At 49.5% G+C, this 27,519-nt stretch overlaps 1 protein-coding gene across 6 annotated transcripts in view; it reads left to right on the forward strand.

Annotated features, from left to right (window-relative positions):
* The window catches only part of ARAP1 (ArfGAP with RhoGAP domain, ankyrin repeat and PH domain 1), a 126,181-nt gene that overhangs the window by 24,505 nt on the left and 74,157 nt on the right, over positions 1 to 27,519 (forward strand). For 4 of the 6 annotated variants that reach the window (XM_081327793.1, XM_081327797.1, XM_081327798.1 and 1 more), the window contains exons 1-2: positions 7,124 to 7,187; positions 10,687 to 11,462. In XM_081327793.1, the coding sequence (XP_081183919.1) occupies positions 10,786 to 11,462 (677 nt within the window). In that variant the 5' untranslated portion in view covers positions 7,124 to 7,187; positions 10,687 to 10,785. Of the gene's footprint in view, positions 1 to 7,123; positions 7,188 to 10,628; positions 11,463 to 27,519 lie in introns of those variants that run through there. The other 2 variants (XM_081327794.1, XM_081327795.1) reach the window with 2 other exon arrangements.

Here is a 27,519-nt window from a genome sequence, read left to right on the forward strand (position 1 = left end):
GGGCCTCGGCACTCTGCTTGCATTTGAGACCGGATGTTCGCGTGACGGTCCCTTCTCTGACTCTGCAAGGTGCCCAGTCAACTCCGGGCCACATGACCAGCGGCTTTGCAAACATGACACTTCCACCACTTTAGCCAGACTCTTGTGGCTTTGGCAAATTGTGGCAGTCAGTGGAGGAGCATCCAACAAGGACGCCTTGTCGGTGTGAGTCATGCGGAGGTGCCTCAGGGCCACGGGGTTGGTGGGGACAGTGGTGAGGGCAAAGGTCACAGGCCAGCTGATGGCCGTGTGTCCTTCCTGCCAAGGCTGGGGGGCGGGGTGCTGGGGCTCTGCCAAGGCAGCCAGAGGTGTCAACTGCTGGATTTGTGCCTCAATTTAAATGGGAAAAAAGGTGTGGGGGGGAAAGGTTTATTCATGTCCATTTCAGCTATTACGCTTGGCAGAGAAAGTGAGGACAATTAACCAGTGGAACTCCTTGCCTCCAGAAATGGTGGCTGCTCCATCGCTGGAGGTTTTCAAGAAGAGACTGGACAGCCCCTTGTCCGAGATGTCATAGGTTCTCCTGCTACAGCAGGGGGCTGGACTGGAAGACCTCCATGGTCCCTTCCAGCTCTATTCTATTCAGAAAATCCAAGCAGAATAACAGAACACAGGTAGTCCTCAATTTGCAACCATTTGTTTAGTGACCCTTTGAAGTTACAACGGCACTGGGGGGAAAAAATGGGACTTAGGACCATTTATCACTTACAACTGTTGCACCAACCACGTGATCAAAATTCAGATGCTTGGCAACTGTTTCATATTTATGACGGTGGCGGGGTCACGCGATCCCCCTTTTGCGACCTTCTGACAAGCAAAGTCAATGGGGGGGGGGAAACCAGATTCATTTAACAACCGTGTTGCTAACTGCAGCGATTCACTTAACAACCGGGGCAAGGAACGTCGTAAAGTGGGGCAAAGCCGACAGCTTGAGCAAGACCCCAAAGAGCTGTCTTGCTTAGCGATGGAAATCTTGGCCTCAGTCGTGGTCGTAAAGCGAGGACTATCTCTGGCTGAGGAAAAAAAGGGGCGTCCTTAAGTTCCGTTCTGCTACGGAATTAGGGAACCGAAAGCCACAAGACGTAGCAGTCAATGCCCTTCAGTGCTGCAGCCATGGAGAAACCAGCAGAGGCTGAATTTGTAGACTGGGACGTGTGTGTGTGTGTGTGTGTGTGTGTGTGTGTGTGTGTGAGAGAGAGAGAGAGAGAGAGAGAGAGAGAGAGAGAGAGAGAGAGAGAGAGAGAGAGAGAGAGAGAGCGCGAAGGAGGCTTCGGGGTTGGGAAAGAGCTGGTGATCCCGTGCTGGGATGACATAAAGGTAAAGGTAAAGGTTCCCCCGCACATGCGTGCTAGTCGTTTCCGACTAGGGGCCGGTGCTCATCTCCGTTTCAAAGCCGAAGAGCCAGCGCTTGTCCGAGGACGTCTCCGTGGTCATGTGGCCAGCATGACTAGACGCCAAAGGCGCACGGAACGCTGTTTCCTTCCCACCGGAGCGGTCCCTATTTTTCTACTTGCATTCTTATTATGTGCTTTCGAACTGCTAGGTTGGCAGAAGCTGGGACGAGTAACAGGCGCTCACTCTGCTACGCGGCACTCGGGATTCCACCCGCCAAACTGCCGACCTTCTGATCGACAGGCTCAGCGTCCTAACTCCCGGAAACTAAAATAAGTTCAGTCAGGGTATTTTTATCCTGCATTCAGCAAAAATATCTGGAGGAAAAAGCAGGTTTTTTACTGGGTCAGACGGTGCTGGTTTTCTTTCTAATTTTGACCCCTGGGGGGATCCCGGCATGGCTCCCGGGGGTGCCCGAAAGATCCTGGTTTGCAACCCCGCCTTGCCCCGGTGGGGATTTTGTCCCCCCCAAAACTCCTTTTTGCCCCTTTTGTTCACTGCAAAATGAAGCTTTGACACCGGGGAATTAATAACGCAGGCAGTCCTTTCACTTACGACCAAAGTGGAGCCTTAAATTTCTGTGGCTAAGTGAGACAGTGGTTAAGCGAGTTTTGCTCTAGTTTATGACCTTGTTAAGTGAATCGCGGGAGTTGTTAATTAATTTAATTTAATTTAATTTAATAATATTTCTATAATAATATTTCTAATTACACAGTTGTTAAGTGAATCACTGCAGTGGATCAGTTAGCTGCATGGTTGCTAAGCGAATCCGGCTTTCCCCCACTGACTTCGCTTCTCAGAAGGTCACAAAAGGGGATCACGTGACCCCCCCCGGATACTGCGACCGTCGTAAATGTGAGTCAGTTGCCGAGCGTCTGAATTTTGATCATGTGACCCTGTGGATGCTGCAGCGGTCGTAAGTGTGAAAAACGGTGATAAATCACTTTTTTCAGTGCTGTTGTAGCTTTGCATGGTCACTAAATGGGCTGTTGTAACTTGAGGACTGTCTTTATGGCGGTTTTTCAAGGCTGGTGATGGAAAGGGGAAGCAGCTGTCTCTGAATCTCTTCCCCCCCTCAAAAAACCTCCGTAAATTAGCCCTGTGTTTCAGGGCTAAAATAGCCGAAATTTGGCTGTGTAATTTTGTTTATTTATTTTATTTATTTATTTTTTTTATTTTTATTCCATTTATATCCCGCCCTTCTCCGAAGACTCAGGGCGGCTTACAAGCTTAGGTTTGAGCCCCTTGGGAATTTTGGGGTGGGTGGCAGAAGGCTGGGAACGGAAGTCTTTTTGCTTCTCGAGCACCCTGTTCCCTCTTTTACTGCGCTTATTTATTATGAAATTTATTTGCCACCCATCTCAATCAATCACAATAGAACTGGAAGGGACCTTGAAGGTCATCTAGTCCAACCCCCCCTGCTCAGGCAGGAAACCCTAGACTAGGGGTAGGCAACCTTGGCTCTTTTATGACTCATGGACTTCAACTCCCAGAATTCCTGAGCCAGCCATGCTGAGGGGAAAGGGAGAGGTTTCCAAGCTGAGCCATGCTGGCTCAGGAATTCTGGGAGTTGAAGTCCACAAGTCATAAAGCAGCCTAGGCCTAGGCCAGGAGTAGGCAGCCTTGGCTCTTTTATGACTCATGGACTTCAACTCCCAGAATTCCTGAGCCAGCGTGGGGGAACTTTGGTCCCCTTCATGACTTGTGGACTTCAACTCCCAGAATTCCTGAGTCACCCATGGCTCAGCTTGGAAACCTCTCCCTTTCACCTCAGCATGGCTGGCTCAGGAATTCTGGGAGTTGAAGTCCACGAGTCCTAAAAGAGCCAAGGTTGCCTACCCCTGCCCTAGACCATCTCAGACAAATGGCCGTCCAGTCTCTTCTTAAAAACCTCCAGTGTTGGAGCACCCACAACTTCTGGTAGCAAGCTGTTCCCCTGGTTAATTGTTCCCGCTGTCAGGAAATTCTTCCTTATTTCTAGATGGTGCCTCTTTTTCACGAGTTCCCGTCTGTTATTTCTTGTCTCGTGTTGTTGCATCCAACAGCTTTCCCCCCACCCCCACTTTTAATTGCCTAAAGCTGGCTGAACCTGAGCAGCAATTCTCAATCAACAACCACAGTTTTGACCAGAAAGTCCACAATTAAGCAAAAGACTTGTTCAAGGGATGGCGTCCAATTTTGCAACCATTTTTGTGCCGTTGTTAAATGGCTCACATGGTTGTTCAAGTGGATCTGGCTTGATGATGATGATGGTGATGATGGAAGGGACTCTGGAGGTCATCTAGTCCAACCCCGCTGCTCAGGCAGGAAACCCATGACCATTTCAGACAAATGGCTCTCCAGTCTCTTCTTTAAAACTTCCAGTGTTAGAGCATTTACAGCTTCTAGAGGCAGGTAGTTCCACTGGTTAATTGTTCTAACTGTCAGGAAGTTTCTCCCATTAACTCGTTGCTTGTTGGAAGCCGGTCGTGAAGGTGGCAAATGAAGATCACGTGACCCCAGGACTCTGCAACCGGCATAAGTACACGCCAGTTGCCAAGCACCTGAATTGTGATCACGTGATCTGGGCTGGGGGGAAAACCCCCGCTGGTCACGTGATCGGTTACACCCGTGCTGAAAAAAGAGACATAAACATCTTTCACGCTTACAATACTGCCATGGTTGTAAGTGTGAACGATAATTATAAGTCTCTTTTTTCAGCGCAGGCGTAACTCTGAGCGGTCGCTAAATGAATGGCCGTAAATGGAGGACTGCCTATATATGCAGCCCACTCTGAAGCTGAATTCCGGAGAAATCTTGGCAAAACGTCGCTTCAAAGTGAAACGGGCCAAAAAGAGGTTTTTCAGGGACAAAATCCTCACCGGGATGACATGCTTTTTTTAATGTATCAAAAATTAAATACAGGTAATTCTTGACTTACAACCATTCGTTTAGTGACCGTTCAAAGTTATGACGGCACCAAAAAAAGGGACTTAGGATCATTTTTCAAATGGCCGTTGCAGCGTCTCCGTGGTGATGTGATCCAAATTCAAATGCTTGGCAACTGACTCGTACTTACGACGGTTGCAGCATCTCCGTGGTGACGTGATCCAAATTCAGACGTTTGGCAACTGACTCGTACTTACGACGGTTGCAACATCTCGGTGGTGACGTGATCCAAATTCAGACGCTTGGCAACTGACTGGTACTTATGACGGTTGCAGCATCCGGGGCTCACGCGATGCCCTTTTGCGAGTCAAGTCACTGGGGGGAGCCAGATTGACTTAACAACCGTGTTACTAACTTCAGAACGGCTGTGATTCACTTAACAACCGTGGCAAGGCAGGTTGTAAAACAGGGAAAAACTCACTTAAACGCCGTCTCACTTAGCAACGGTAATCTTGCGCTCCGTTGAGCTCGTAATTCGAGGACGAGCTGTAAATAGAAAATATAAAATCGAATAAAAAACGATAAAACAAACAAATCGCGAAAAATAGCCAATGAATAAATTGAAAAAGAAAACGAAAGCCAGCCAACCAATCGAAAGAACTCGCAGACTCGGCGGATTTTGGGGGTTGTTGTTGTTGGTTTTTCCCTGCCGTCAGTTTTCTACTTTTCTGTGTAAAAATACGCCGACTTCCTTCTCAACCCTCCTTCCCATTTTAGCGATTCACCCCGCTGCTATTTCCAGCTAGTTCCTCTTTGCAGACAGAAAAAAAACCCACAGAAAGTTGCTTGGCGAATAATCAAGAGTTTCAGAGCCGAAGGTCAGCTTGGCAAGACAAGAAAAAATTTAAAATTAAAAAAAAGAACAACTTACCAGCCTCCCCTTGATATTGCCTCTTTCGATCGGTTGGACGTCAACCCGTGCTGCTGGGGATGATGGGCATTGGCACTCCTGCAAGCGAGGGAAGGCAACAGATCCCCTGCTTGAAGAGGACTCCATTCGGAAGAGTCCCTGGTATTTTTGCAGGATAATCCTCGAGTTACAACATGGTTCATTTAGGGCAGGGGTCTTCAAACTTGGCCCTTTTGTGACTTGTGGACTTCAACTCCCAGAATTCCTCAGCCAGCTTTGCTGGCTGAGGAATTCTGGGAGTTGAAGTCCACAAGTCATAAAAGGGCCAAGTTTGAAGACCCCTGATTTAGGGGTTTGTATTTCAGCGTTTCCTAAATTTTTTTTTTAAAAAAACCCCAACCCAAAACAAAACAAACCCAGTTCATTTAGGGACTGTTTGAAATTACAACAGCATTTAAAAAAGCGACTTATGATTTAATAATAATAGTAGTAGTAGTAGTAGTAGTAATAGTAGTAGAAATAGGGCTTTTTTTTGTCATAGAACGCTCAGAACGGAGTTCCAGCACCTTTTTTGGATGGAACCTTGTAGGGTAGGCAAGGAGGGTTGTATGACATGTGTGAGTTCTGGCACCTTTTTCTTTTACAAAAAAAGCACTGAGTAATAGTAATAATTTATTTATTTATTTATTTATAATAATAATAATAGTATAATTTATAATAATAATAATTTATAATAATAGTAATAATAATAAAGTTGGAAGGGACCTTGGAGGTCATCTAGTCCAAGCCCCTGCTCAGGCAGGAAACCCTATACTATTTCAGACAAATGGCTGGCCAGTCTCTTCTTAAAAACTTCCAGTGTTGGAGCATTCACCGCTTCTGGAGGCAGGTAGTTCCACTGGTTAGTTGTTCTAACTGTCAGGAAGTTTTGCAGGTTCCAAATTCAGACGCTTGGCAACCGACTCATATTTAAGACGGTCGCAGCGTCCCGGGGTCACGCGATCCCCTTTTGCGACCTTCTGACAAACCAAGCCAATGGGGGAAGCCGGATTCCCTTAACAACCGTGTTCCTAACTTAACGACTGCATGATTCACTTAAGAACGGTGACAAGCAAGGTCGTAAAATGGAGCAAAACTCACTTAAAGGTCTCGCTTAGCAACGTGGGCTCCGTTGCGGCGGAGAGGTGGGGGCTACTAGCAAACCAAGTGTTGGGATTGTGTTGGGGTGTGTACAAGCGTGCAAACAAGCGTTGGTGACTCAGAGAAGTGTGACTGGGTGGGAGAAGGAGCAATGGGGGGGGATGTTGCTTGCTTTTTATAGCCACAGGAAATGACTTTGGGAGAAAAACCTCAGCAAAGTCTCTTGCAAAAGCCCGAAATGGGGCAGGGGGCTGCTGGGTTGGGCTTTGAGACTCACCAGGAAAAAAAGGGGGGGGATTAAAGGTTAGGAGGAAGAAACGTGTGAACGTTGATTATCAAGGTGTTTATATTCCAAGAGGGGTTTTTTCCCCCCATTTTTAGACCAGCCCGAAGGTCGGAGAGAGATTGTGACTTGAGGGGGGGGGAATCAGTCTGGAATCAATACTCAAAATCTGAACTCTTAACATTTTAATGTTTTAATACACTGTTTTATATGTTCAGGGAATCTCCAAAGTTGGCAACTTTAAGCCTGGTGGACTTCAACTCCCAGAATGCCCCAGCCAGCCACGTTGCCAACTTTGGAGACCCCTGTGTCAATGTTTTTTTTCTATTTGGTAATCCTCCACTTACGACCCCATTTGAGCCTCCCATTTCTGTCGTTAAGCGAGACGGTTGTTAAGTGAGCGTTGCCTCGCTCTACGACCTCCCTCGCCCCAGTTGCTTGTTGGAATCGCTGCAGTTGTTCAATTAGTCACACGGCTGTGAAGCGAATCTGGCTTCGCTCATCGGACGGTCGCCCAAAGGGGATCCCGTGACCTGCAGGGACGCTGCGGCCGTCGTAAGTATGAGTCAGCTGCCAAGGGTCGGAATTTTGATTGTGGGGAGGCTGCGAGGGTCGTTAGTGTGAAAAGCGGCCGTGCGTCCTAGGGGTCTTCCTTTTCCCCGTCAGACGTGTCCCTTTGGAGGGGCGTCAACGCAGGGGGGCAGGAAAGGGTGTGGGGGCAACCAGGAGATCTTTCCCAGGCTGGGTCCTTGCTCAAAGCTGCTGCTCCTCCGCCTTCGTCTGCCGGACGGACTCAGCCCTTTCTTTCGACTTGTAGAAAGACCGGTTCGGCCTCCTGCATTTCGACATTTTTGGCATTCTGGGGACTGGGTTCGAAAGAAGAGCTAAGTTTAAAAGTCTGTGGGGGGGGGAAGAGAGAGAGAGAGAGGGAAGGAAGGAAGGAGGGGGAGGAAGGAGGAGAGGGGAGGGAAGGAAGAGGGAGGGAGAGTAGAAAGGAAGGAAGGAGGGAAGAAAGAAAGGGAGAGGGAGGGAGGGGGAAGAGGGAAGAAGGGATAAAGGGAGGGAGAGGGAGGGAGGGCGGAAAGGAAGGAAGGAGGGAGGGAGGAAGGGAGAGAGGGAGGAAGGCAGGTAGGTAGGAAGAAGGGAGGGAGAGAGAAAGGAAGAGAGGGAGAGGGAAGGAGGGCTGGAGGAAGGGAGGGAGAGGGAGGGAGGGCGGAAAGGAAGGGAGGGAGGAAGGGAGAAAGAGAGAAGGAGAAAGGGAAGGAAAGGAAGGAAGGAAGGAAGGCAGGCGGGTGTAGGAGAGGGAGAAAGAGAAGGCGCAGCAGAGCCTGGGGCAGAGTTAAAAGAGGCATCAGCCTAGCACCCCTACATAGCCACAAGCTACTTAGCCCCTCCCTTGCCGTCTCCTGATGGAAATTCAGGAAATTCAGGCGCTCGGCCAGCGGCATCTTTTTCCCCTAGTTGCAGGGTTCAGCCGTCGGGGGATCCCCATTTGTGACCTTCGTTTATTAAAAATGAACAACCCTAGCCTCTCTTCTTTACAACGTGGTTGGTGACCTCCCAGCTCGCGTCATGATAGATCAGTAAAAACTGGCCAGGGCCTCTTGCAAAACCCCCAAATGAGGCGGGGGGGGGGCAGCTGGGGAATTCTGGGAGTTGAAGTCCGCCAGGCTTAAAGTGGCCACGTTTGGAGGTGCCCTGAACATATAAAACCCTAGATACAAAAATTAAAATAATGTTAGAATTCAGATTTTGAGTAAAGATTCCAGACTGATCCCCCCCCCCACTCAAGTCACAATCGCTCTCTGACCCTTGGGCTGGTCTAAAAATGGGACCCCCTTGGAATATAAACAGCCTCATCGTCACCGTTTCTTCCTCCTAACCTTCCATCCCCCTTTTTTTCTCCCCCCCCCCGATGAAAAACCCGATGAATTGAAAACGGAATAATACGTCGTGTTTTTATTTTCTGTAAGCTGCCTAGAGTCGGCGGGAGTGAGTAGGCGGCTGTATACCTTTTCCAAAAATAAATAATTAGCTTCAGCACCCACAGCTACATGGATAATGGGGGAACAGAAGACTGGTGAGACCCCCACCCCCGTTGGCCCTATTGAGCACAGCGGATCCCGTTGCCCAAGGAGAACAAATTCAGCTCAACCCTAAGGTTGAGAGAGTAGGGCCTTCGTGGTGGCGGCCCCCTCTCAAATGAAACCAAACCCATTGACTTCAATGCTGAGGTTCAGGTGGTCCTCTAAAGTTAAACAGTCCCGTGATCAAGACGTTATGGGGGAAAGGAAATTGCTGGACTGGGCAATCCACAGCCATCAGGTGTGGTGGCATCTCACAGGTAGAATATGGTCTTGTAGAGCAGGGGTCCTCAAACGTGGCCCCTTTAAGACTTTGTTGTTGTTAGCTGCGAAGTCGTGTCCGACTCATCGCGACCCTATGGACAACGTTCCTCCAGGCCTTCCTGTCCTCCACCATCTTCTGGAGTCCATTGAAGCTCACGCCTCCTGCTTCAGTAACTCCATCCAGCCACCTCATTCTCTGTCGTCCCCTTCTTCTCTTGCCCTCAATGTTTCCCAGCATGAGGCTCTTCTCCAGTGAGTCCTTCCTTCTCATTAGGTGGCCAAAGGATTTGAGTTTTAGCTTCAGGATCTGGCCTTCTAAAGAGCAGTCAGGATTGATCTCCTCTAGGACTGACCGGTTTGATCGCCTTGCAGTCCAAGGGACTCGCAGGAGTCTTCTCCAGCACCAGAGTTCAAAGGCTTCAATTCTTTGGCGCTCAGCCTTTCTTATGGTCCAACTTTCACAGCCATACATTGCAACTGGGAAGACCATAGCCTTGACTATACGCACTTTTGTTGACAGGGTGATGTCTCTGCTTTTTAGTGTGCTGTCTAGATCTGCCATGGCTTTCCTCCCCAGGAGCAAGCGTCTTAATTTCTTGGCTGCGGTCCCCATCTGCAGTGATCTTGGAGCCCAGGAAAATAAAATCTGTCACTACCTCCATTTCTTCCCCATCTATTTGCCAGGAATTGAGAGGGCCGGATGCCATGATCCTGGTTTTCTTAAGGTTAAGTTTCAACCCTTTAAGACTGGTGGACTCCAACTCCCAGGATTCTGGCTGGCTGAGGAATTCTGGGAGTTGAAGTCCACAAGTCTTAAAGGGGCCACGTTTGAGGACCCCTCTTGTAGAGGGAGTCTCCTTTCAGCCGTAACCATTGGACCTGCTGCTCCTGTTCTTCTGGCACCTGTCTCTTGTTCTTCTCTAGGAATGGAATGCCACCGCTTGAGATTTGGCTTCAGCTAAATCTAAAGGGCTCTGGGGTCCCGGATGCTCTCTGAGCTCCACAGTTTTCTTGCAGATGTTTCGGGACCCGACTAAGTCACGTCATCGGGGCTAGTGGGGTTTGATCTCGGTTTATATACAGTGGCTTCCCCAGCCAGAGTTACCCAGTCGAGCAACTACCAACTCAGGCAAAGAAGCTAACAGCAAAAACAGCATCCTAATCTAGGGTCACTTCCACCAAAACTGACAGCGCAACCCAGTAGGTCTGATGACGTTAGTTAGTTGGGTCATGAAACGTCTGCAAGAAAACAAGTACCAAGGACTCCACAGTCCTCCTCCTCCTCCTCCTCCTCCTCTTCCTCCTCCTCCTCCTCCTCCTCCTCCTCCTCCTCCTCCTCTTCCTCTCAACAAACCATCCTCCCTTCTAGCACTGACAATGTTCCCTAGCTGGGTCGTGAAACGTCCGCAAGAAAGCCACCCAGCTCAGAGAGCACCAAGGACCCCACAGTTCTCCTCCTCCTCCTCCTCCTCCTCCTCCTCCTCCTCCTCCTCCTCCTCTCACACCCCTCCCTTCTAGCACTGACGATGTTCCCTAGCTGGGTCGTGAAACGTCCACAAGAAAGCCACCCAGCTCAGAGAGAGCCAAGGACCCTCATTTCAACCCTGAGCTACAAATATCCTCTTCTCTTGCAGCCTTTGCTTTTCTCGTGATTTTGCCCGAGGCTGGGGCGCTGACGGGCCGACTGTCCTTCCTTCCTCCCACAGGTGTTGCTGTCCTCACGGATCCTGAGAAGCGGAAGGCCAGAGAGGCATGAACTGACCCGCTCACCAGGAAGCCTTTGAACGCCCCCCCTCCCGAGAGCCATGGCAGACGGGCCTTCGCTCGCCCTGGCCGAGTGGCTCCAAAAACTCCGCCTGGACCAGTACATCGAGACCTTTGAGCAGAACCAGCTGAGATGCCTCCAGGACTGCCAGCACCTGACCGACGAGAGCCTCACCCGCCTCGGCGTCCTGCTGCCCGGCCATCGCAAACGGATCCTCTCCGGGTTGAGCAAGTTCTTCGCGGAGTCGCCGTCCAGCTCCGGACGTCCCCAGCTGCCACCGCGGAGGCCCGTGCCCAAGAAACGCCACATCTTCCGGACAGCTGCCCCTCTGCCGGGGCCAGAGGCCAGGCGTGACTTGGCGGGACCGAGGGGCAAGGAGTCGCCCCCCGAACGGGGGTCAGAAGCCCCCGTCGGGCTCCCCCTTATCCCTCCCCCAATCCCTCCGAGGACAAGTTTCCAGCCTCCGGTCAAGTTCTCCGCTTCTTTCCCAGAATTCCCTGTGGAGGTTTTCTCGGATCCAGCTTGCCCTTCTCAGCAGCCGGCTTGCGAGAGACTCAGCCCCCGCTTTCTGGAGGAGGGGGGCCTGCCCCCCCTGCCCCCCCTGCCCGTCAAACGCCACCAGCTGGAGAGCAGGCCCTCCCTCCCGGCGGCACCGCCCGTCCCCCTGCGCCCACCCACGCTGCCTCCCCGGGCGGCCTCACAGAGAGCCATGCCAAGGTAAGCCCACACCTGTCTGCACGAGTGTGTAAGTGTGTGTTGTACGTGTGCAAGGAGAGACACTTGCACACGTCTCCCAGCAACAAGAGCCCGGTTTAAATTGCCTTTGCTGGCTGTCGGAAGGTGAGAAAAAAGGAAGGGGGCACCTGGGTTATTTTGGGGACGGTGTAAAATAGTGTGTTAGGCACAGCGCAGGTGGCCCTCAACGGCCCCAGAATTTTTGTCGCTAAGAGAGGCAAGAGAATTTTGTCCCATTTTCCGACCTTTCTTGCCGCAGTTGTTCAGCGGATCGCGGCAGCCGTTAAGCTAGCAGCATCCCCGTGGTTAAAATACGGATGCTCGGCAACCGACTCACGTTTACGACCAATGCAGCGTCCCGGTGTCGCATCCTCCCCTCTCGCAACCTTCCTTCTGACGAGCCAAGTCCACGGGGAAGGCCGATTCACTTAACAACTGTGACACTAACTTAACCGCAGTGATTCACTTAACAACTGTGGCAAGAAAGGTCGCCAAACGAGGTGTGACTCACTGAACAACTGCCTTGCTTAGCGATGGAAATGTCGAGCTCGGTTGTGGTCATAAGTCGAGGATCACCTGCAGGGCAATAACCTAGGAGGAATCTCCAGTCAACGTCTCTGCCACTATTTTCCCAAACCTTCCGTGACCGTCTTCCAGTAAAACAGGGGTCCTCGAACCTGGGCCCCTTTAAGACTTGTGGACTTCAACTCCCAGCTTTGCTGGCTGAGGAATTCTGGGAGTTGAAGTCCACAAGTCTTAAAAGGGGCCCAGGTTTGAGGACCCCTGCAGTAAAAGACGCGGCTACTTGCCATCTAGTCTAGGCCTGTTAACCAGTTCTTCCCTCTCCCTAACCCTCCTTCGTCTGACCTTAGATCCACCCCAAACCATCATAGCAACCAGCTTTGCCAGCCCACTTTTTTCTCGGCCAGAAGTATTTGCAGAAGCAAGTTTCTTGTTCTCTGGAAGGAAAGTCCTGCCTCATGTTGCAATGACAGGGTGAAGCAGAAGATGGCCAGCCCTTGCGAGGAGAAAAGGGGCCGGTCGTGGAAGGCAGAACCCCGGGTGCCCAGAAGGGGCTTTAGTCCTGCCTTGTACTGCGTACGCCACGGTTGCTCAGTTTGGGTCTGGGGGTTTCGTCCTTGGGGTGGAGAAGCTTCTGCCTTAGTGCGTTCCTGGGTTTGAAGCCTGCACGTATCTTGTGTTGGCTGAAGGTCCTCCGGAGCTTTGCCGATATTCCTGCAACATACGGAACGACTCCGTTGCTCCGTTTATCGTTTTCTACTTTGCCTCTTATGGAGGAGCTCCAGTTGGGTCTTTGGTTTTTTTTGATGAAAGCCGACACTGGATAGCCACACATTTTGAGGGCTTCCTACGTGTATTTTATTTCTTTTTCTTTCCCATTTTTGCTGGTAGGCAGACCTTGTGCTCGGAGGCGTAGGATTCTGGCAACTCCCATTTTTGTGCTCCAGTGGGTGGTGAGAATCAAAATGTACATAGTGGGGGTTTTCTGTGAACTTCAGTGTTAAGGCTTCTGTCTTCCTTAATGTGTACATTTGTCTGGAATGGCCTAGAGCAGGGCTAGGCAACCTTGGCTCTTTTATGACTCGTGGACTTCAACTCCCAGAATTCCTCAGCCAGCATGGGGGAACTGTGGCCCCTTCATGACTCGTGGACTTCAACTCCCAGAATTCCTCAGCCAGCATGGGGGAACTTTGGCCCCTTTATGACTCGTGGACTTCAACTCCCAGAATTCCTCAGCCAGCATGGGGGAACTGTGGCCCCTTCATGACTCGTGGACTTCAACTCCCAGAATTCCTCAGCCAGCATGGGGGAACTTTGGCCCCTTTATGACTCGTGGACTTCAACTCCCAGAATTCCTCAGCCAGCATGGGGGAACTGTGGCCCCTTCATGACTCGTGGACTTCAACTCCCAGAATTCCTCAGCCAGCATGGGGGAACTTTGGCCCCTTTATGACTCGTGGACTTCAACTCCCAGAATTCCTCAGCCAGCATGGGGGAACTTTGGCCCCTTCATGACTCGTGGACTTCAACTCCCAGAATTCCTGAGCCAGCATGGGGGAACTGTGGCCCCTTCATGACTCGTGGACTTCAACTCCCAGAATTCCTCAGCCAGCATGGGGGAACTTTGGCCCCTTTATGACTCGTGGACTTCAACTCCCAGAATTCCTGAGCCAGCATGGGGGAACTGTGGCCCCTTCATGACTCGTGGACTTCAACTCCCAGAATTCCTCAGCCAGCATGGGGGAACTTTGGCCCCTTCATGACTCGTGGACTTCAACTCTCAGAATTCCTGAGCCAGCATGGGGGAACTGTGGCCCCTTCATGACTCGTGGACTTCAACTCCCAGAATTCCTAAGCCAGCAGGGGGGAACTGTGGCCCCTTCATGACTGGTGGACTTCAACTCCCAGAATTCCTGAGCCAGCATGGGGGAACTGTGGCCCCTTCATGACTCGTGGACTTCAACTCCCAGAATTCCTGAGCCAGCATGGGGGAACTATGGCCCCTTCATGACTGGTGGACTTCAACTCCCAGAATTCCTGAGCCAGCATGGGGGAACTTTGGCCCCTTCATGACTCGTGGACTTCGACTCCCAGAATTCCTGAGCCAGCATGGCTCAGCTTGGAAATCTCTTTCCCCTCAGCGTGGCTGGTTCAGGAATTCTGGGAGTTGAAGTCCACCAGTCATAAAAGAGCCCAGGTTGCCCACCCCTGGCCTAGAGCAGAGCTTTTCAACCAGTGGTACGCATACCACTGGGGATACGTTGGCACCTGGCAGGGGGTACACGTACGACGGGTTGAAAAACACTGTTAAAAAAAAAGTAACTTAATAACTGCAGTGATTCACTTACCAACTGGGGCAAGAAAGGTCATAAAATGGGGCAAAACTCCCTTAACAAATGTCTCGCTCAGCAACATAAATGTTGGGCCCAATGGTGGTCGTACGTTGAGGACTACCGGCATTGTGCACCATTCGAGCTGAGAAAAATAGGCGCGGGAAGTGGTTCCCTTTTCCCTGGAAAGGGCCCTGCAGAGCAGAAACAGTGGGCGCCCCTCCCGTGGCTTCCTTCGAACGGCACAAAGGAGAACCGTTGGTTTCCTGGCTGCTCTTCTTCTCTGGAAGCCCTCGGCCTAACCAGGTTCGGCGTGCATAAAAAGGGAAGGTCCGTACAGACCAGGGAAGACAGGGAGAGAATCGGAAACGACAGGCCATAAACCCTGACCCAGGTCTCAAATATGTACATCGAATCCTAGGGCTGGGAGGACTTCAGAGGTCATCTCGTCCAGAGGTTCCCAACCTAGGGGCCGCAGCCCACTACCGGACTGTGTCCTCTTGGCCACCGGACCACGTGAGTAGCTGGGCAGGGCACGCACATGTGCACATGAGCCCCTCGTGCCACCGTTGCCATGAGTGTTGTGTGGGTGGTGGCAGTGCTGCTAGTATCGCGCAGGTGGCGGTGTTGCCACGAACCTTGCGTGGGGGGCAGCAACACTGCGAGCGGCAGGTGGGCGGCAGTGCATCACACGCAGGCGGCAGCATTGCCACGAACCTTGTGTGGGCTGCGGCAGCGCCGCAAGTGGCCAGTGGACCCCAGCATGATCCTCGTGTAGGCACGAGCCTCGCTCTGGAGCGGGATCGCTGCGGGCTGCGGCGCGATCCTCACACTGAGGCAGTGGCATGAACCTTGCATCAGAGCAGCGGTGCAAAACTCACGCCGGGGTGGCATCGTCGCGGGCTGCAGCACGAGCCTCGCACTTGTGGTAGCATCGCTTTGGGCCTAGCAGTGGCGGCGCCACCAAGCCTCACATAGGTGCCACCGTCGCCGCATGCTTGTAGCCCTGTTTGCGTGGTGTGCGTGCTCGCGGCCTGTATGCACGCACATGTGGCCACATCCACATTTGTGCATGTGCGTGTAAGGTGCCTGGCCCTCCCTCTCCCACCGGGCCACCAATCCCAAAAGGTTGGTGACCCCTGATCTAGTCCAAGGCAGGAGACCTATGCCATCTCAGTCCAGTATTGTCTAATCTCTTCTTGGAAATCTCCACGGATGGAGCACCCACAGGTGACAAGATGGTTATTTTTTCTTACTGTCAGGAAATTTCTCCTTAGTTCTAGGTTGAAAGAGTGCAGAGAAGAGCAAGAAAGATGATCAGGGGGCTGGAGGCCATAACATACAAAGGCCGGTTGCAGGAATTAGGCACCTCTGGTTTAATGAACAGAAGGACTAGGAGTTCCATGTTAGCAGCCTTGTAATAATTGAGGGGCTGCCACAAGGAAGAGGAGGGGGTCTCACCTATTCTCCAAAGCCCCTGAAGGCAGGACAAGAAGCAACGGATGGAAATTAAACTAGGAGAGAAGCAACTTGGAACTAAGGAGGAATTTCCTGACAGTTAACCAGTGGAACTCCTTGCCACCAGAAATTGTGGGCGCTCCATCACTGGAGGTTTTTAAGAAGAGATTAGACAGCCGTTTGTCTGAAATGGTCTAGGGCAGGGGTAGGCAACCTCGGCTCTTTTATGACTCATGGACTTCAACTCCCAGAATTCCTCAGTCAGCATAGTTGAAGTCCATGAGTCATAAAAGAGCCGAGGTTGCCTACCCCTGGTCTAGGGTCTCCACCATTGGAGGTGGGACTAGAAGACCTCCAAGGTCCCTTTCAACACTCTGATTCTAGATTCTAGGGATATCAACAAAGCTGAGTCTCACGGTGGAATAAATGCAGGCGATTTTAGCGTATGGTATGCAGGGTTATTCTGCGCTCTTTTCCCAGCTCCCCCTGCACGGTCCTCAACTTACGACCACAACAGGAACCAGAAGCAAGATTCAGTAAGTCACCCCTGCTTTTACGAGCTTTTTGCTTTGGTTGTTAAGTGAATCACTGTGGTTGTTAAATGAACCAGGCAGTTATTAAACAAATCTGGCATCCCCCATTGATTTTGCTTGTCGGAAGCTGGCAGGGAAGGTTGCAGATGGGAATCCCCTGACCCCGGGGTGCTGCCAGCGTGGTAAATACGTGCCAGTTGCCAAACGTCCAAATTTTGATCGTGTGGCCGTGGGAATGCTGCAACGGCCGTGTGAGGATCGGCTATAAGTCACTTAGTGCTGTTGCAACTTTGGGTGGTCAGTAATGAATGATTGTAAATCAAGGATTCCCCGTAATTTGGAATTCCTTGTGTCTCCCATCCAAGTGCTAACCGGCCCCATCCCTGCTTAGCTTCAGGTAGAATCAGGCAGGTACTGCCACCTGCTGGCCCATTTTAACATGACATCAAAAACCAGGCCTGTGTTCATGAGTCTGTTCCAAGTGGGAATTAAAAGGAACTTAACTTGGGTTTTCCACCCATGTTTTGCCACGAATCTACTGAGATTATCATACAGATGTAAGAGAAAAGTAAAGGATGCAACTTTCTAGCAAGTGCAGAGTGTGTGGGAATGGGAATTCAGCAAGTCGAGAGGGGCCTGTAGGCTAAAACATATGGAGAACGGTTGAAGGAATTGGGGATGTCTAGTTTAATGAAATATGGCACGCGGTGGCTCAGTGGGTTAGGATGCTGAGCTTGTCGATCAGAAGGTCGGCAGTTTGGCGGGTCGAATCCCGAGTGCCGCGTAACAGAGTGAGCGCCTGTTACTCGTCCCAGCTTCTGCCAACCTAGCAGTTCGAAAGCACGTAAAAATGCAAGTAGAAAAATAGGGACCGCTACGGTGGGAAGGTAACAGCGTTCCGTGCGCCTTTGGCGTCTAGTCATGCCGGCCACATGACCACGGAGACGTCCTCGGACAAGCGCTGGCTCTTCGGCTTTGAAACGGAGATGAGCACCGGCCCCTAGAGTCGGAAACGACTAGCACGCATGTGCGGGGGAACTGTTAGCTTTTAGTTTAATGAAAAGAAGGACAAGGGGTGACATGATAGCAGTCTTCCAGTATTTGAGGAGCTGCCGCAAAGAAGAGTTGGGTGGTCAAGCTATTCTCCAAACCACCAGAAGGCAGGACAAGAAACAATGGATGGAAACTAACCAAGGAGAGAAGCAACCTAGAACTAAGGAGAAACTTCCTAACAATGAGAATAATTAACCAGTGGAACAGCTTGCCATTAGGGGCTGTAGGTGCTCCATCGCTGTAGGTCTTTAAGAAAAGATTGGACAACCATTCGTCTGAAACGGTCTGTGGTTTCTTGCTTGAGCAGAGGGTTGGACTAGAAGACCTCCAAGGTCCCTTCCAGCTCTATTCTGATCACTGATTGATCGTATCAGGCTGGGGGTGATGGGTCAACCCTGATGGGTGCCACCAAATTAGTGTTGTTGTTGTTGTTAGCTGCGAAGTCGTGTCCGACCCATCACAACCCCATGGACAATGTTCCTCCAGGCCTTCCTGTCCTCTACCATCTTCTGGAGTCCATTTAAGCTCATGCCTCCTGCTTCAGTGACTCCATCCAGCCACCTCCTTCTCTGTTGTCCCCTTCTTCTATTGCCCCCCATCTTTCCCAGCATTAGGCTCTTCTCCAGTGAGTCCTTCCGTCTCATTAGGTGGCCAAAGTATTTGAGTTTTAGCTTCAGGATCTGGCCTTCTAAAGAGCAGTCAGGGTTGATCTCCTCTAGGACTGACCGGTTTGATCGCCTTGCAGTCCAAGGGACTCGCAGGAGTCTTCTCCAGCACCAGAGTTCAAAGGCTTCAATTCTTTGGCGCTCAGCCTTTCTTATGGTCCAACTTTCACAGCCATACATTGCAACTGGGAAGACCATAGCCTTGACTATACACACTTTTGTTGGCAGGGTGATGTCTCTGCTTTTTAGTGTGCTGTCTAGATTTGCCATGGCTTTCCTCCCCAGGAGCAAGCGTCTTTTAATTTCTTGGCTACAGTCTCCATCTGCAGTGATCTTGGAGCCCAGGAAAATAAAATCTGTCACTACCTCCATTTCTTCCCCATCTATTTGCCAGGAATTGAGAGGGCCGGATGCCATGATCTTGGTTTTCTTAATGTTTAGTTTCAACCCAAGTTTTGCACTCTCCTTCTTCACTCGCAACAAGAGACTCTTCAGTTCCTCTTCACTTTCTGCCATTAGAGTGGTATCATCTGCATATCTTAGGTTGTTGATATTTCTTCCAGCAATCTTAATTCCAACTTTTGATTCATCTAGCCCTGCCTTTCTCATGATGTGCTCTGCATATAAGTTAAATAGGCAGGGCGACAGTATACAGCCTTGCCGGACTCCTTTCCCGATTTTGAACCAATCAGTGGTTCCGTGTCCAGTTCTCACTGTTGCTTCTTGGCCCGCATATAGGTTAGTGTGAGTCCCACCAAAAGATCAACTGCACGGGTGGGCAGTTTTAATCACATTTTATCCAAAGCTATTTTTATTCAAATTGGCTATCGTAACAGAAATTGGCAAATCGGATTGTCCGGAGTCTCCATGAATTAAGGTGGTGCCTTTTTTAGCCGCTTCTGAATGTTACCTCTGTATTGTGGAATTAAAACAGTTTTACCCTTTGTCAACCTTACAACATTTCTAAGTTACAACAGCGCTGAAAGAAGTGACTTATGACCATTTTTCACACTTACAACCGCTGCAGCATCCCCAGGGTCAGGTGATCAAAATTTGGACGCTGGGCAACTGACTCGTATTTATGACGGTCGCAGCGTCCCCAGGTCACGTGGTCCCTTTTGCAACCTTGCAAGCAAAGTCAGTGGGGGGAAGCCAGATTCAGTTAACAACCGTGAGTGACTCGCTTAACCACTCAACAACTGCAGGGATTCATCTAACAACGGTGGCAAGAAAGGTTGCAAAATGGGGCAAAACTCACGTAACAACTGTTTTTCTTAGCGACAGAAATGTTGGGCTCTCGTCCAGGATTGTCTGCATTTTATTTTGCTTTTTATTTTACTTCGCTCAAAGAGGGTTGGACTAGATGACCTCCAAGGTCCCTTCCAACTCTGGTGTTCTGTTATTCTGCTCTGTATTCTGTACCCTCCTTTTTTTAAATTTTACTTTACTTTTATTTTCTTATCTTTCAGACCTGGGAACGGTAGAGGTGGGAGAGAAAAACCACAAAGATAAACACTGGTGTGAAACAGCAACCATTGTTGTGTCTGCACAAATTCAGAGCTGGCAGAGGCACCTCTCAGCTTCTGGCAGGGAGAGTGCAGGGGGAGGAGAACTGCACCCAGTAACACACACAGACACACTTACACGGGATTCAGAACAGAACAGAAAATGAATAGAATAGAATAGAATAGAATAGAATAGAATAGAATAGAATAGAATAGAATAGAATAGAATAGAAATAACAAATAGAATAGAATAGAATAGAATAGAATAGAATAGAATAGAATAGAATAGAATAGAATAGAATAGAAATATAGAACAGAACAGATATGGAATAGAATAGAATAGAATAGAATAGAATAGAATAGAATAGAATAGAATAGAATAGAATAGAATAGAATAGAAGCTGGAAGGAACCTTGGAGGTCTTCTAGTCCAACCCTTCGCTAATGCAGGATAATAATAATAAGTTGGAAGGGACCTTGGAGGTCATCTAGTTCAACCCCCCGCTCAAGCAGGGGAACCTATACTTATAATCCTGTATACCTATACATCTATATTTTCCTCTGCTGCATTTTGTCCAGCTCACACGCTGCACTAAATCCTGGCGTGCTTAACCAAAGTAGTTAAAGAAACCACATTCCACTGGTTTTCCACCAGTAAGCCACAGTTTGTGCCTGACTTTCAACCTTTTTTTGCCGCGGTCGTTAAGCGAATCACATGGTTTTTAAGTGAATCCGGTTCCCCCCTTCTTGACTTTGCTTGCCTGAGGAGGCCAACCGGAAAAGTCGCACCTGGTCACGTGACCCCAGGAAGCTGTGACTGTCATAAGTACGTATCAGCCGGCAAGGGCTTGAATTTTGATCACGCGACCGTGAGGATGTTGTGACGGTTGTAAGTGTGAGGACCAGTTATAAGTCACTTTTTTTCAGTGCTATTGTAACTTTGAACAGTCGCTAAATGAATGGCTGTACGTTGAGGGCCACCTATACCTGATTTTATGACTGTTTTTGCTACGGTTGTTAAGCGAATCACTTGGTTGTTAAGTGAATCCAGCCGGCAAATACTTAAGTTAAGTTTGTGAATGACGATCATGTGACTTGGGGATGCTGCAACTGTCATAAATACATGACAGCTGCCAAGCATCCAAATTTTGATTATGTAACCATGGGGATGCTACAATGGTTGTAAGTCTGAGGACTGGTCTTAAATCACTTTTTCAGTGCTATTGTAACTTCAGTCACTAAGCAAATGGCTGTGCTTCCAGACCGACCAGCGCAGGTAATCCTCAACGATGACCACTGAGCCTGCAATTTCTGTCGCTAAGCGAGACATTTATTAAGTCGAGTTTTGCCCCCTTTTACAAATTTTCTCACCACAGTACTAATGCAGTCGTTAAATGAATCTGGCTTCCCCCACCGACTTGGCTTGTCAGAAGGTCGCAAAAAGGGGGTCACGCGACCCCGGGACACGGCAACCATCATAAATGCGAGTCGATTGGCCAAGTGTCTGAATTTCGATCGTGCGAGCCTGGGGACGTAAGTGTGAAGAGTGGCCATAAGTCAATTTTTTCCAGGGCTGTTGTAACTTTGAACATTCAACTAAAGGAACTGTCGTAAGTCGAGGACTGCCTGTGTTGGTTTTTTTCCTCCCTTCTCGAGATGCATTTTGTCTTTTTGGGGTCCAGCCGTACTTGAGAGGGATTCTGCCTTCAAACCCTCAATAAAAGGTAAAGGTAAAGGTTCCCCCGCACATGTGTGCTAGTCGTTTCCGACTCTAGGGGCCGGTGCTCATCTCCGTTTCATAGCCGAAGAGCCAGCGCTTGTCCGAGGACATCTCCGTGGTCATGTGGCCGGCATGACTAGACGCCAAAGGCGCACGGAACGCTGTTACCTTCCCACCGGAGTGGTCCCTATTTTTCTACTTGCATTTTTACGTGCTTTCGAACTGCTAGGTGGGCAGAAGCTGGGACGAGTAACAGGCGCTCACTCTGCTACGCGGCACTCGGGATTCGACCCGCCAAACTGCCGACCTTCCGATCGACAAGCTCAGCGTCCTAACCCACTGAGCCACCGCGTCCCTAAACCCTCAATATAATAATAATAATAATAATGATGATGATGACGATGATGATGATGATGATGATGTTGGAAGGGACCTTGGAGGTCATCTAGTCCTCTGCTCAGGCAGGAAACCCTGTACCATTTCAGACAAATGGCTGTCTAGCCTCTTCTTAAAGACTTCCAGTATTGGAGCCTTCACAGCTTCTGGAGGCAGGTAGTTCCACTGGTTAATTGTCCTCACTGTCAGGAAGTTTCTCCTTAGTTCTAAGTTGCTTCTCCCCTTGATGAGTTTCCATCCGTGGCTTCTTGTCCTGCCTTCAGGCGCTTTGGAGAGTGGCTTGACTGCCTCTTCTTTGGGGCAGCCCCTGAGAGACTGGAAGACTGTTATCCTGTCACCCCTCGTCCTTCTCGTCGTTAAACGAGACATCCCCAATTCCAGCAAACGTCCTTCCTATGTTTTAGCCTCCAGTCCCCTGGTCCCCTTGTGTTGCTCTTCTCTGCCAGACTCTCAGCATCTTTTTCACATCCTGGTGATGATGGACGCGGGTCTGAATGGCCGCGATTCTCCCACGCCTTTTCCTGCTGCGCCTGCCGGCTGCTTCCTCCCTTTGGGGGCTTTGCAAAAAAAGGCCCCCCCCACCGCTCAAATTAAACCAAGCCTTTTTTTTGTGGGGGGGGGGGAGAGGAGAGAAGAGAAGCTGCCTCTTCAGCATTGTGCTTCCCTCCCCCCCCTCCCTGCTTCTCTTCTTCCCCCTTTTCAAAGTTCAGCCAAGTTCTTGGCAGGAAGCCTCTGGTGCCAGGAAATGCCCCCCCCCTGAAAGCCAGGGCCCTGCGCATGCTCCTTCCTCCCCCAGCCCTGGTTTCGCCCCCCCTCTCTCCCCCAGATGCTGGGGCTTTGTGCTTCTGGCCTGCAGGGCGCCCACCAGCCAGCGCCGAGGGGGGCCGCCGGTCGCACGAGGGGGGGGGGCGCGTTTTCCTGCCAGCCTTGCGAAAGTCTCTGCTGGGCTTGCCCACATTTTGCCCAGGTAACTGCAGGAAAGTCTGGATCTGGGTGGAAGTTTGCGGAAGCAGCTGCTGGGGAAAGAAAGGGGGATGGGGAAAGCAGCGGAGGGAGGGATGGAGGCAGGGAGGGAGGGAGGGCGGTGGGCTCCTTGGGTCGAGACCCAGCGCTTCTTCTGGGCTGTGCCCAACTTTGCTGGCTCTGGGTTCGTGTCTCCTCCCCCCTCCCCCCAGCTGGAAAGCTTTGGAGAAGTTTCCGGGGTCCTCTGGGAATGGCGGCTGGAGGGAAGGGAGGGGATGGGGAGAGGAGAGGGAGAGGGAGAGGAGGAACGAGGAAAGGAGGGGAAGGGAGCGAAGGAAGGAAGGAAAGAGGGGAGGAAGACAGGGAAGGAGGTGAATGAAAAGCCAACGGAAGGAAGGAAAAAAGGGAGGGAGGGAGGGAGGGAAGGAGGGAAGGAGGGAGAAGGAAAGGAGGTAAATGAAGGGAAGAGGAGGAGGAAAAAGGGAAGGGAAAGAGAAAAAGGGAAGATGAAAGAAGGAGAAAGGAAAGGAAGATGAAGGGAGGAGAAAGGAAAGGAAAGGAAAGGAGGGAAGGAGGAAAGGATTAACAAAGAAACTTTCTGCCGATTCCCGCCGGCCTCTTCCTCAAATGGCTTCCTCCAACTTTGCTGAAATGCCCCCCCCTTACCCCCCCCACCAGGAAGGAAACCGAAATGGCGGCTTTTGTGCGGCTTTTGTCCACATTTGAGGGTGTGTAAAAACAAAACACCCCTCCGTGTATCCTTCAGACGGGAGGACGGGTCCCTGGGGGGGGGGTCTCCGTCCAGAAGGATTTGTCCAGAGGTGGTCAGTGGTCATTTCTGGGAGGGGGGGGTCAGGTCAGGACCGGAGGGGGCTGTTTTGCCAGGCTTTCTGGACGCTTCAAAATAATTTCATTCAGATCGGTGGGGAAAAAGAAGCCGCGTCTACCAGTTGTCCTTGATTTACGACTGCAAATTTCCTTTGCTAGGCAAGTTCCGCCCTGCTTTACGACCTTTCTTGCCACCGTTGTTAAGTGAGTCGCTGCAGTTGTTAAGTTAGTGACAGCGTCGTTAAGCGAAACCAGCTTCCCCGTTGACTTTGCTTGTCGGAAGGTCGCCAAAGAGGATCATGTGACACACACATACACACACACACCCCGGGAGCCTGCGACCGTCGTAAATGTGAGTCCGTTGCCAAATGTCCACATTTCAATCCCGTAGGGATGCTGCAAGGATGTGAAGAACAGCCATAATTCATTTTTTTCACTGCTATTGTCACTTCAAATGGTCACTAAATGAATTAGATAGTCCTTAACTTACAAACATTTCATTTAGTGACTGGAGTTACCAAGGCATGGAAAAAAGTGACCTAGGACTTATTTTTCACACTTAACGACCATGCCAGCAACCCGCACGGTCACATCTGATTTACATTCAGACACTTGGCAACCGATTCACACTTATGACGGTTACAACATCCCAGCGATCCCCTTTGGCCACCTTCCCACAAGCAAAGCCAATGGGGGCAAGCCAGATTCACTTAACGACCGAATCACTAGCTTAACAACTGGTTAACGGCTTACCTAACCACCGCGGCAAGGAAGGTCGTAAAATGGGGCGAAACTCACTTAGCAAATTTCTGACTTGGCGACGATTGGACTCCGTTGTCGTAAATCGAGGACTGCCTGTGTTACATTTCGGCGTGCGCTGGGAGGAGTTTGAGCGTGTTGTTGTAACTTCAAATGGTCATTAAATGAATGCTTGCGAGTTAAAAACAAAAGCGATTCATCTGGCAAAGAGGCGGGTTAAAAATCCAGCCTTTTTCAGGAGGTTTGTTTTTTAAAGCGCCTGGGGTTGTGTGATCTGTGACCTTTTGCGACCTTTCTAACAAGTGCGGAAAAAGTGAGCGAAACAGAAAGTGGGTGGGGGATTCAGGGTCCTGCCCCGGCTGTGACGATGTGGCCCTGTGGCCCTTTTGAACTCGCCCAAACCCGGAAATATCACAAAGGTTTTCTTTCGTATTGCTAAAAGCCGCGGTTGCAAATCCAGGATTCGACGAACGAGCAATCAAAAAGAGCCAGCCAGGAAAAAAGGCAATCTTCTTTTTCATTTTATTTTGGTTTTGAATATGTTTTCTTGATTTTTTTTTTAACATAATCACCTTAATATTTGGCAAACAGTGTGTAGTCTGGGTTTATGTTTAAAAAGCAATCAATAATTAGTTTCTATAATTCTATAGTCCCCCCGGTAGCTTTGCTTGATTTCCTCTTCTTCCGATAATATTCTCTTTTGCCAGCCTTGAATTAGTACAGTTCTTGTTATTTGGATAAATGACAATTAAATGTAGACATTTTTCTAATATTTCTGCGAGTAATAACCACAATCGATATAAAGCTTCTTCTCTAACTGGTCATCTCGGCTGCCTTGTCCTAGATCCTGTTTACAAAATTCTTATTTAAATTTGTTTTCCCCGCCAGATTCAAAACATTCTTGCCAGTTGAGGTTTTCTCAAATCCTCAGCTTACGACCACAATGGAGCCCAAATTTCCATTGTGAAGTGAGACGTAAGCCCCTGAATTCTGATTGCACGAGCGTGGCGACGCTCCGGAAGTCGTAAAGGTGAAAAAGGGCCCTAAGTCGCTTTTTTTCAGCGCCGTTGTAACTTTGAATAGTCACGCAACAAACTGTTGTAAGTCGAGGAGTGCCTGTCTCATTTCCTCAAGGGTGGGCACACTCGCAACGTCACGCAACGTCTCGGGACGGTTTTTCCATTGCCGGCGATGGGGTGGGCGTGGCTTCCAGATGACACGTCTGGCCTGGGGGGGCGGCAGTTTGACACCCCTGCGTGGGCAATAGATTGGGAAGGATGTGTGTATATAATGTATGTTCTTATTTGTGGTTTTTACTTGTGTGTAGTGTGCACTGTGGACAGCACTTAATTTCATTATGAGTTACACAGGGACAATCAAGATATTCTCTTCTCTTCTCTTCCTATTTTTATTCTATTTTATATTCTGTTCTGTATTTCTATTCTATTCTATTCTACTCTATTCTATTCCTATTTTTATTCTATTCTATATTCTGTTCTATTCCTATTCTATTCTGTTCTGTTCTACTCTACTCTACTCTACTCTACTCTACTCTACTCTACTCTACTCTACGCCTATTCTATTCTATTCTATTCTATGCTATGCTATTCTATTCTATTCTATTCTATTCTATTCTATTCTATTCTATTCTATTCTATTCTATTCTATTCTATTCTATTCTATTCTATTCTATTCACAGTTCTGTATTTCTATCCTATCCTATCCTATCCTATCCTATCCTATCCTATCCTATCCTATCCTATCCTATCCTATCCTATCCTATCCTATCCTATCCTATCCTATCCGTCTGCAGATCTCTCTCCTTTTAGCTTTCAGTCAGACCTTGAAGACCTGGGTCCTTCCCCCCCCCCGCCAAGTGTTGGGAGAAGTGTATTTAAATAAATACACATTTGAAAAACAAAATTAATAAATTTTATTTACAAAATTTATTACCACCCCTCCCCATCTCGCCGCACCTTCACTTTTAAGTGTAGCTTAGAAAGTTGACTCGGGGCCAAGTCTTTGTTGCTTTTAAACATTTTAATGTGTTTAGTTTTACTGTGGTTTTATATGCCGTATAAACTCTGGATTGGGAGCCGCCCAGAGCAGGTTATACAATAAGCAGCCAGATAAAAGTTTTAAGTAAATAAACGAAAGGGACTGGGAAATAGATTCCGTTCCATCTACTTCGGTTGTCTCCTGTTCTCTGATTCGGGCATAACATTCTGAAGGTTTACCAATCCCGGTTCCTAGGCAGGTAGTCCTTGACTTACGAGTATTCTTTTTGGCGACGGTTCAAAGTTACAGCGGCAGTGAAAAAAGAGACTTACAGATGCTCCCATGCATTTACAGGCCATCGCAGCATCCCTTACGGGCATGGGATCTAAATTCAGATTTTGGGGGACAGCATTTATTTACTATCGTTACACCCCCATGGGATTGTCATTTGCGATTTTCCCAGCCGGCTCTATTACAATAACAGTGTTGGAAGGGACCTTGGAGGTCTTCTAGTCCAACCCCCTGCTCAAGCAGGAGACTCTGCCTACATCATTCTAATCTAGACAAACACTTGTCCTGTCTCTTCTTAAAAACCTGCAGCGATGGAGCAACCACAACTTCTAGAGGCCAGGAGTTCCACTGGTTCAATTGTTCTCGCTGTCGGGAAATTTCTCCTGGTCAACAGCTGTGTGACTAATTTAACCGCTGCAGTGATTCACTTAACAACCATGTCAAGAAAGCTCGTAAAATGGGGCAAAACTCACTTAACAACCGTGTTGCTTAACAAGGGAAATATGGAGCTCAGCTGTGGTTCTAAATCAAGGACTAACTGTCTAAACATTTCATCTAGACCGGGGTAGGCAACCTTGGCTCTTTTAGGACTTGTGGACTTCACCTCCCAGAATTCCTAAGCCAGCAGGGGGAAACGGCCCCTTCATGACTCGTGGACTTCAACTCCCAGAATTCCTGAGCCAGCATGGGGGAACTTTGGCCCCTTCATGACTGGTGGACTTCAACTCCCAGAATTCCTGAGCCAGCCATGCTGAGGGGGAAGGGAGAGGTTTCCAAGCTGAGCCATGCTGGCTGAGGAATTTTGGGAGTTGAAGTCCGCGAGTCATGAAGGGGCCAAATTTCCCTCATGTTGGCTCAGGAATTCTGGGAGTTGAAGTCCATGAGTCATGAAGGGGCCAAAGTTCCCCCATGCTGGCTCAGGAATTCTGGGAGTTGAAGTCCATGAGTCATAAAAGAGCCAAGGTTGCTTACTCCTGGTCGAGATTAAAAACACACACAATAAAATGTACAAATGTTGG

The sequence above is a fragment of the Vipera berus genome, assembly GCF_964194415.1.
Source record: "Vipera berus genome assembly, chromosome: 4".
Taxonomy (NCBI): Eukaryota; Metazoa; Chordata; class Lepidosauria; order Squamata; family Viperidae; genus Vipera; species Vipera berus.